An 11362-nucleotide genomic window follows, 5' to 3' on the forward strand; every position below is an offset into this window, starting at 1 on the left:
CCTGTTAGAGGAGTTTCTTGTGCTCAGACCATGCTTTTCCTCGTTCTCCCTGATCAGGATCTCTAGAGAGCTCAATGTAAGGGCAGATTGTCTAGCCCGTTCTTCAAGATTGCTTTCCTCTGAAATTTCCTTTGTAAACTCTTTTCCTCCGGTTTGGGCAACCAATCTTGGAGTTATTTTTTAATTTGATTAATGTTTGGTTGAAAAAAAAAAAAAAAAAGATGAGTCTTGTGAGTTGTGACCATGAATTTAATGTTCAAATATCACAATGGTTATTGCGATTGGACGACAATGATTCTGATCCATTCATATATATACATACAATAATGATTTTTGTTTTATATATAACCCACCATACATTAAAGTTAGAATAGTCGTATTATTTAGAATTGTATACGTCGAGAAGTACAAAAGCCAAACGTATGAAAAAAGAAAATTGTGTATTACTCGGCTAGCTGAACCATTCCAAAAAAGTATAAGAGAAGTCCGAAATAGGCCCAATAAAAACAATAAGTCAGGCCCATATAGGCCCAACTTAAACCATGTTTTATATTTTTCACCAATCTCCCACAAAATCGCCTTCTTCTCCGGCGAAGAAACTGAAAAATTCATTTCTCTAAAACCCTAAAAAGCACCAAGAGTCGTCAGAAACCACCAAGCTTTTTTTAGCAATGGACGGTGCCACTTACCAAAGATTTCCAAAGGTCAAGATCCGTGAGCTTAAAGATGACTACGCCAAGTTCGAGCTCCGTGAAACCGACGTTTCAATGGCGAACGCTCTCCGTCGCGTTATGATCTCGGAAGTACCCACCGTTGCAATCGATCTCGTCGAAATCGAGGTTAATTCCTCTGTGCTCAACGACGAGTTCATCGCTCATCGATTAGGTCTCATTCCTCTCACCAGCGAGCGTGCGATGAGCATGCGGTTCTCTCGTGATTGTGATGCTTGTGACGGAGATGGACAGTGCGAGTTTTGCTCTGTTGAGTTCAGGCTTAGTGCTAAGTGTGTTACTGACCAAACCCTAGATGTTACTAGCAGGGATCTCTACAGTGCTGATCCTACTGTTACTCCTGTTGATTTCACTGTCGATTCGACTATCTCTGATTCAAGCGAGTCAAAGTATGTACCTTTTTTCTCTATCATTGGTTCTTGTTTTGCTGATTACAAAATTCTCCATTTTTGCCTTTTGATTTATGAATCGATTGGAATTGGTATAACTTAAGAGATTAGACAATGCTATTCAAGATTAGATATTGTTTAACCTTTGCATGACTCTTCTTGCTCTTGGTTGTTTGATCTTTTGATTTTAGTAGTTGTGTGGGTTTGTTCTGCCTACACTCTTTGTTAATGAAGCTGTTTTTGTTTTGGTTTCAGGGGGATTATCATTGTGAAACTGCGCAGGGGACAAGAGTTGAGGCTTAGGGCTATAGCGAGGAAAGGAATTGGGAAAGATCATGCGAAATGGTCTCCTGCAGCTACTGTTACGTTTATGTATGAGCCTGACATTATTATCAATGAAGATATGATGGACACTTTGACAGAAGAGGAAAAGATCGACTTGATTGAGAGCAGCCCAACCAAAGTTTTTGGCATTGACCCGGTCACCAGACAGGTTAGTTTGGATGTTGTGATAGAATGACTTCTTAGCAAGTTTTTGGCTTTGAGACTTCCATATATTTTGTTTCCTACTTGGTTTGCTACAATGCATTTGCAATATGTATATTGATATGGGTGTATGAATTTTCTTTAGGTGTTTAGTGCGTTTAGGTCATTTCTGTAGCTATATATCTGTTAGATAGCATTATTGAGCTCTTTAGTACCAAGTTAACTCATTGGTTGTGAATTGTGATAGTTTTATGAGACTAACTTCAGTTATCCGAATAAAATTAAATAGCTGCTAAGGCTATTTGTGACAAATGGAAACATCTTTTTGTGTCTATTCACTGCAAATTATATAAAATGTCAATTGAATGGGGATGGCATGAATGTCAAGGAAAGATAGATCACTTGAACTAAAATGGAATTTGTGTTTGAGATTTCATGTTGATGTTCCAGTTTGTTCCTCTTGAACTTTTTCTTCTATATTTTCTTGCCACAGCTTAAGTAACTTTCTTTGACTTGTGAGAGAACGTACATCTGGTTATAACTGTTTAAGTACTCTGTTGTTGAAATTTTGTCTGTCATTACCGTCGTGGTCTATTTTTTAAATTTTCATAACTATTACTGTCAGCTTTTGCTATCATTGCGGTTGTATTTAATGTACTTTGATTTTTAGGTTGTGGTGGTTGATCCTGAAGCTTACACTTACGATGAAGAAGTGATCAAGAAAGCTGAAGCCATGGGGAAACCGGGAATCATTGAGATCCATCCGAAAGATGATAGTTTTGTTTTCACTGTTGAATCCACAGGTGCAGTGAAGGCATCCCAGCTGGTACTAAATGCCATAGATATCCTGAAGCAGAAGCTTGATGCAGTCCGTCTCTCAGATGACACTGTCGAAGCCGATGATCAGTTTGGTGAACTCGGCGCCCATATGCGTGGAGGATGAACTCGTGGTTAATTCGAGCTCTTTGTTTTATCCGGTTGTTTCGGGTTTGAGTTTCTTCTAGACCAGACTAATATATTAACCGTAGCGGCACTGTCTTGTTAGATAACAACATGTGTGAAGTGGCAGTCTTCTGTTTGTCTCGGATCTCCTGAATCTTGTTAAGCTGGGTTATTGTAAGTCCTTAGACTTGCTCTTAACAAAAGGGTTGAAACTATCAACATTAAGAATTTAGGATTAAATTCAATAGAACTGTGGAGAACATTAGTATATTTTATGGTAGTGTTCCAATAGAACCAAGAACAGACTTAACAGTTAACACAAAGAGAATCAAATAATCTGTGATGTTCCGGTGTCTGGTTTCTCGACTTGGAGAGCATTTACTCACATTGTTTAAGTAATAGGAAAACAATTTGAAGGTTCATAAATTTTCATCTAATTTATATTCTTAATTATGTTTTAATTTATGAATTTTACATTCGTTGGGAAATAAGAAAACCAACTTATTTTGTAAGATCCCTGATCGGTCATGTACCTGATTCATAACTAGAAAGTTTCTCCAGCCACCATGTACCTGATTCATAACTAGAAAGTTTCTCCAGCCACCAGCCCCTTCCTAATTGGAGAATATACGATCTGATATTCATGTTGTTTCATTGTGAATTTAATTATTTTAGAAACTTTTAATATCAAAATATAGAATTAGTATGGTTAAAGGTTTAAACTTTTGTAACTTAAAAAGAGAAAATTAAAAAAAAAAAAAAAGAGTTTTTTCCAAACATTTGTCTATACACTTTTTTTTAAGATTGTCAATTGTGATGAAAATGCCCCTACTAATAGATATAGTGAAGTTTTTAGGAGTTCAAACCAAAAAACAAACAGTAAACTCATGTTAGTATACAACTGTATAAAAAAAAATTTGAAAAAAAAAATGTTTTGGATGTCAAAAATCAGTTTGTAAATTGATGATTTCTGGTCTAAATTGTTCAGAAAAGACTTTCTACGATTTTTTCAAGTTCTGAAACATTAGTATTATTCATTCTACAGTTTGTACATGTTCTACGAAGTTTAGATGAAAATATTGTTCTAAAATCTTTAGAAACTGAATTTTGTATGTTCTACCAAATTAAGAATATGTATTCTACATTTTTCTTCATTCTACATCAATTCAGAATATATTTTCCACGTTTTACCCTGTATACTAAAAGAAGTAGAAGATATATCATAAACATTTTATAATTTATAATCTGTAAAACTTAGAATACCATAGAAATAGAAAGAAAATAAACTAAATAAGGAAAGTGGATATTTTTTGAATAATGTTACGATTCTGTATTTATTTTTTGAATAATCTTAATTTATGGTTACGATTCTATATTTATTGTTTAGATATGTTCTAATATATTTTAGAATGTGTATTCTAAATTATTTAGAAGAAAGACAAAAACAGAAAAAATTGACATTCGACATAACTTATGATATCGTGATCGGCTGTTTACCATCTCTTCCACCTTCCATGAAAATTTCACTTACCTGTTTATGATGCAAATCTATGTTATTTGTGGTGTATGGACACTGGATGCCAACAAGGACTGGAGATTTATTGATGATGAAGAAAAACGTGTGAGATTACTGACTTTGTAACCCACTACGTCTCTTGAAGAGTTGAAGGTGATGGTTTCAGAAGACTATGAAATAGAGCAAAGTATGTTTGATGTGGAATTCAATTATTTCCGCAGATGGATAGAAGGCGGAAGACAGTTAAGATGGATAGACGGCGGAAGACGGTGAAGAAATCAAATCGGTGGAAGATGATGAAGATGGAGAGAGATGGTGACGATGGAGAGAGACGACGGTGAGATGGTCAAGATGGAGAGAGACGACGGTGAGATGGTGACGATGGTGAGAGACGACGGTGAGATGGTGACGACGAGATGGTGACGATGGTGAGATACGACACCATCTCACCGTATTGTCTGAAAATATCTACAAATTTTATCTGAAAACATAATTAAGGGTATAATTGGCTATTTTTATATCCTAAAACCTATTTAACCAAATTTTTCAAAAAAAGTGTAGATGGACAAAAGTTGGGAAAAAGCTCCTTTTTATAATTTTCCCTTAAAAAAAAATTAACATGTAGAGTTATAATCGAGTATTTAAAGCGACTTGGGTTGGTTTTTTCTTTTAACATCTGAATTTATTGTTTATTACAAATTATGAGAACTATTTCTATCATAAGTAATTTCATACAGACCCTATTAGATTAAGGACATATATTACAATATTTCATTCTCCATGCTCATGTTGAACACCTTTAATGGTCCACGGCCGACGATATTTCCTTATGTTCGTATATTCATGATAAACGGCTCAAATTGCGCAAAACTAGAGATCTCATGTAAACTTATATATCGCAATATCTAGGACTAAAACCCCAAACCTTTTGGTGTAGAAAAATTAATTAACCATCGTCAACTATTTCACCAGGGGGCTTCTACAAGCGATCTATGTTAAAATAACAAAAAAAAAACTATTATTAAATTAAGAAATTTTAAAAGCCTTCTAAAGTACAGTGTTATTAAAATTATTATTTTGAAATGTACCTCCAAATCCATTATAATTGACTTATCGGAAAGGCCGGCCCAGTGAAATTTGTGGTCCAATACAAAACAAACATTTTTCTTATGAATTTTATAGATAAAGATTTAAAACTAAAACCAAATCTTAAAATTTCAGAAAATGAAGCCTATTTTTGCAATAACAAAATAGATAAATTTCAAAAATTGAGGGCCAAATCTATAACTTTCATAAAACTGAGGCCTATATTTCCAATAAAAAATATATTTTGGAGCCTAATTTTGTTACAAAAGTTTCAAAAATTTTAGAGGCCCAACACCAATGTGTCTTGAGAATGTGTGAAGGGCCGGACCTGTTATCGAAAACTTTTCTGTTATCGGAAACCTTTCAAGCGTTGGATTTGAAATGATTTTAGTGTGATGCAGAAGATTTTTTTAGTTAAAACTACAGAGATCTAAATTTCATAGCTTTAAATGAAATTTACAACAAATCAACTTCCATAAAATCATCTAAAATCGTCAAAATATGAAAAAAAATAATATATGAATGGATCATAATGTTTTGAAATCCTATCCAAGAAATCATCCAAACCAAAATGAATCCAAACTAGTGCCAAATTCGGAAGTTCGAAAAAAGCATTCGCACAATACTACATATTCATTCCATTTTTACGATTCCTGCAAATCAGAAACCATCAACATCCTTTTGGTACTTGAACCTTTTACTTCATCCATGTGAAGATTTTTTAGTCCCAAAATAATATTGACAACTTCAAATTTGTAGTTAAGTGTTGTTGCAACATCTTTTACCTATATATCTTGTGTGTGTTTGTTTTTTTTATGTTGAGGAATGATGAGTCTTTGTGAGACCATACAACTCTATTTATAACTCAATCAGGAATAACTACATCATTTCCAATCAATACAATCTTTTCAGATTTCTTTTTCTATTTTATTTTTGGACTCCATAAAATGTTAAAGAATAATATATACACGGAATCAATTCAGTGTAATATATTTTTATTAATATATCTATTATGTGTTTCTATATATTTATATATATGGAAAAGAATCAAGGTTTTATTTGTTTGGATTTCTCTTAAAACAATTAAAAATTTAAAATATTTCTTACCCAATCTAGCATGGAAATATAATCTTCTTATGATATAAATACTAGTTTACAAAGTTAGTAATACATATGATCTCAACATGTGTCAAATGTAAAGATCAAATATTGACATGAATCCAAAAATTCATAGTAAACAGTTTGTTTTATGGTAGTCATTAATATAATTGCTACACATGTTAAATATATTAATCAAAATTTGACAAATGATAATATTAAAACTATCGATCATGAACATAAGCCTGACAAATGTCAAATCTACCAATCAGATTTTGACAAGTGTCAAAAATATTTAACTTTCTTTTTACAAGAAGGAATACTAATTAAAATTGTAATTTAGGTAAAATGCTTATTTATAAGAGAGTTGGTGTTGTGAATTTTAATATATTAGATTCTGGTTTATCATGATGAAATAGATAGTTGAATGGTATTGCAAAATAGAATGTGTAAAGCTGAAATCCAGTTTAAAACAAAAATTACCAGATTTAATATAACAACAAATGTGTGGGTTACTGCTTAAAATTCAAATGTCATCAATAATAAATTATAGTTTTTTGCACCCGTGTATTTACGCAAATATATCATCAATTTTTATTTATTTTTTAAAATATCATTATTTCTTCACAAGTTATAAAATAATCAGTTTTAATATGAAAAACAGATTTATTAAAAAATAAAAAATTATTATTTCATATCTTTATCATTTTTTTAAATATTATATAAACAGATATATATATATATATATATGATTATAACCAAATATAATGTTTTAAATGTAAAAAAACATGTTTCAAATTTTTCTAATTACCGCTGGTAGTTTTTTCACCAATCAAATGTTATTTCGTTAACATAAGCCTAACAAATGTCAAATCTCCCGCACATATCGCAGTTGAACCGTATCATACTATCAAACCGCTTTTCCTACACAACCATATATGTTGTTACCATTCGGATCCTAAACTGATTTGTTGAGACATAATTCACAACACCAACTTTCTTATAGATAAGTTTGATACAACTACCAATTTTAATGAATACAAAATTTATAAAAAAAATTTGACACTTGTCAAATCTGATCGGTATAACTTGACATGTATTGTACTTATGTTAATGATTAATTTTGAAGCTAAAGTTTTAACATTGTCATGTATCAAAATCTGATTAATATAGCTGACACACGCAAATTCTAATTAATATATTTAACATGTGTTGTAGTTATATAATTGTTCAAAAAAGTGATAGGTGGTATGTGGGTGGTGATCCAGCACCTAATCAGAGTTTAGACGTTGTAAGACTGTTTAGGCGTTTACAACATAAAATATTATATATAAATTGATGTTAGAAAAATGATAATTAAGAAATCATAAACAAAAATTAGAAAAATGCATTTATTTAATTTAGTTTAATAACATTTGAACATCTATAATTATGTATATGAATATAAAACTTAAAATTTTAAATATATGTAGTCAAAAATTATAAATATATATTAAAATTATATTATGCGATTTTAGACGATATAGACGGTCGTCTAGACGTCTGCTGAGCGCCTAAACCGTCTGAACACTAAGTTATATTACTGACTAATATAAAACTAAGTTTGACACTTATCACCTCTTTCAAACAATGGTCTATCATTTTTGGAAAGAGCAGAATTCGAGGGTCTTTTTTGCCAAATTTTCAACCACCACAGCTCTTCGCCTCGATATTGATCGCTTGATGAAGAATTGGCTCTTGTCTTTTCCAAGTTAAAACTTGCAACTTTTTCTCCTCTTAAAGTTTATTTTAATCGTGTTTCCTTTTCTTTGTAAATTTTTTTATTGTCTCATAATAGGTCATATGTTCATATAAGGAAGAGTAAGTTTTTGTATTTTGTTACTTGTAATTTTTCTCTTAGCAGAGCCGGTGCAACATATATTGCTGCCTAAAGCAAAATTTTACTTTTGACCTATCTAAAACATAGATAAAAAATAGTAAAAAACAAACAATATGGGCATTGAACTCTGCACATGTTAAAGGGGGAGAATAAGCTTGAACCACGGTGCCAAGATAATTTTCATGAAAATTAAGTCCTTTAAATTTCTTATATCATCTGCTGCCTAAGCCCTTCATGGGCTTTAGCTACGCGCCGGCCGCCGGGTCTGTTTTGTATAATGAAATTTCCACTTTTTTTTGTTCTTTATCATTATTGGACCACAACTGTCTGGTCCATTAACTAATATAGAATGAAATTTTATTCTTATATCATCTGCTGCCTAAGCCCTTCATGGGCTTTAGCTACACGCCGGCCGCCGGGTCTGTTTCGTAAAATGAAATTTCCACTTTTTTTGTTCTTTATCATTATTAGACCACAACTGACTGGTCCATTAACTAATATAGATAATGGACATTCGATCTCTAGTATACTGGTAAATGTTCTCAATAAACTTACCATTTACCACCCGACTATGGTCAACAGAGCCGGCGCTCAGCTTTTTACGATTGCAAGCCAAAAAAAAAAACTAACTATTTGCAGCTCATGGGGGTTGAACCGGAGTAGTGGTGCCAATATTAGTACAACTAAACCACTGACCTAAAGAAAACATTTGTAGAAAATGGCTGAAAGTTTTTTTTATTATGTATGGCTGCAAGCCAATGCTTGGCTTGCTTTGTCTTTTGGCCGGTTTGGGTCAACTTCACAAATGAAATCTTCACATTTAAACCGAAAAAGAAAAAGAAAAAATCATTTAACGTGTGTTACCCCAAAATAAAAATATTCACGAACTGGAAAGAAATCTAGTGGGACATGTACGGCCCATAAGTATATAGCTAACGAAGAGCTCAGACCATAAAATAAAATGCACTAACTATCACTGTCATAGTGTCACCGACACCTATATATCTTCCTCGCTCCATTTTCTAAGCTTACTAGTCACGTGCAGCACGTGATAAAGAGACCAAGTGGTGCTGGTTAGACTAACCTTTAAAGACTTGAGACCTGTTCTTGAGCCACGAGCCTCGTCGGATCCACAAGTACTGTATATTCTTGAAGAAGGTTCTTCGATTTCTTATCCGCCCGCGCTTCCATGCTCTCAATAATTTAGATTATAACTTATATACGTTACTTTAGTTGCGCGTCTCCGTAGCACTCTTATTAGAGCTTGTAAAACAATCACATTTTTGGTGTCACCTAGTTCATAAATTTAAAACAATTTCATCACTTTAATTCTAGTGTATTTCAGTATTTGCATAAGGTGTTGTCGTCCATAGATAAGAAGTAAGAACTCGTCATGCACAATGTATAAGGTATTGGACTCCTTAACTTAATTTTGTAATTATTGTTGGTGGGTTATCTAATAGTAATGATTTGGATTGTGTCCCAATAATAAAAGTTTATGGATCCACCATCAACTAGTCGCATTCAATTTTGTTCATAGAACCGAGAAAACAACATAAATGGAACTCAACTCATCTCAGGCAATCTTATTCTTATTTTATACTCCCTCTAGTTTAGTTTACTTGACGTTTTAGAGTAATTTTTCTGTTTTAGATTAGCTGTCGTTCCCACATTTCAAGATAACATTTACAATAAAATTCCCAAAATAGCCTTATTCAAAACTAACCTTATTCAAAACTAACACAATTTATAATTAATTGAAAAATCACGTAATTTGGTCATGTTGGATAATATGAGGAGTTACTTTATTTTCAACTTGTAAACATTATACAATGAGTCACTTTGTTCTATTTATAAACATACTCACTTTTCTTCTCTGTCAAATATCTAGAGAAAAATGGCAAATTCATTCAACAATTTTTTGAAGGTGGAAGAAAATCATGATGTTGGTGTAATGGTTCATGGTTTTGATCTCAACAGAAACCCTTTCGAAGAAGAACTTGACTTGAACGAAGAGAATGCTGATGTCGATCCCATCCTGGTGAATGATTTTGATCTCAACAAAGTCCCTTTGGAGGAAGAAGAAGAAGAGCTTCATTTAGGCGAAGCGATTGCTCATGTCAATCCCAATGTGGTGCATGATTTTGATCTTAACAAACGCTATTACGGCGACGGAGAACTTATTCCAGATATGATATTGTATATTCTGAAGATTAATTGCCCAAAAACTTTTTAGATTTGAGATCCATTATAAGATGATTTCATTGATGTTCAATTTCTTCTATGTCCTCCAATTATCCGACGGAGAACTTTTAGGATTGCTTTTAGTTTGAAGCATTGCTTTTTAGTGTTTCTAGAATTTAAAGCGAACAAAATTGAAAGTGGTAAAATGTTACTCCCTCTGTTTCAAAATATAGGATGTTTTAGTGGAAACACGCATATTAAGAAATAGTTACGTTTAAAATGTTTAACCAATCATAACCAAGTCTGCATAATATAAAATTTAAATTTAATCTAAAAGTTGCATAAAAAGTTGGAAACATCCTATATTATGAAACAAAATTTATTTTCTAAAAGTATGTGATAGAGTGAAAAGGGAAAGCCACATTGCGAGATAAGTCCCGCTTTCCTAGGGACTTCTGTCACCACCGACACATTTTAGACCATTTTAAAGTATATACTTCCAATCTAATGTAAACAGTTTGACTACGTAAAAAAACAAAAATTGCCATAAACCTCACATATGAAAGTAGAGATACTAGTAAAAACAACCAAATCCTTTTTTCTAATAAAATAAAGCCGAGATTTGAAGATTTAGGTTCATAATCGGTTAATAGAAGTTAACCGATTCACAACTTTGTGAAATATGCCTGATTATAGGTTCGGTTCATGGAAACATCCTATTAACCGTTTTTTCTAAACCAATACACCTAAGTCTACAAATTAAACCAAAATTTCTTTTAAATCGTTGTCTTAATCGAATCAAACTCTCCGAACCATTCAGTCCAGAATAGCAAGCCTAGTAAGTATGATCAGAACTTTCTTCAAAAAAGTGAAAAAAGATTTCAAGATAACATTTAATGGGTAATTAATTGTGGGAAGTAATTTTTTTAAAAAGTTATAGATTCAGGCATATACAGGTCCAGGCATAAAAAAGGTCCAAAATTAATTACTACACTCGAAATGGTCTTCTCCAAAATTTAATACGAAGTAAAGTTTCGTCACAAGTTTGTGA

General features: G+C 32.4%; 1 protein-coding gene across 1 annotated transcript; it reads left to right on the forward strand.

The window, feature by feature from the left end:
* LOC104747369 (DNA-directed RNA polymerases II, IV and V subunit 3) lies at positions 568-2793 on the forward strand. Its single transcript, XM_010468997.2, has 3 exons — positions 568-1120; positions 1376-1613; positions 2277-2793. Exons 1-3 carry the CDS (start codon positions 672-674, stop codon positions 2547-2549), a joined length of 960 nt encoding a protein of 319 aa, XP_010467299.1. The 5' UTR covers positions 568-671; the 3' UTR covers positions 2550-2793.

Source organism: Camelina sativa, chromosome 15, assembly GCF_000633955.1.
Source record: "Camelina sativa cultivar DH55 chromosome 15, Cs, whole genome shotgun sequence".
Lineage (NCBI taxonomy): Eukaryota > Viridiplantae > Streptophyta > Magnoliopsida > Brassicales > Brassicaceae > Camelina > Camelina sativa.

Bases quoted from the DNA above. Each gene is read 5' to 3' on its own strand.
- LOC104747369 (XM_010468997.2), top strand. From the start codon at position 672: ATGGACGGTGCCACTTACCAAAGATTTCCAAAGGTCAAGATCCGTGAG. The intron at 1,121-1,375 runs GTATGTACCTTT...TTTTGGTTTCAG, and splicing joins TCTGATTCAAGCGAGTCAAA to GGGGATTATCATTGTGAAAC. The intron at 1,614-2,276 runs GTTAGTTTGGAT...TTTGATTTTTAG, and splicing joins TTGACCCGGTCACCAGACAG to GTTGTGGTGGTTGATCCTGA.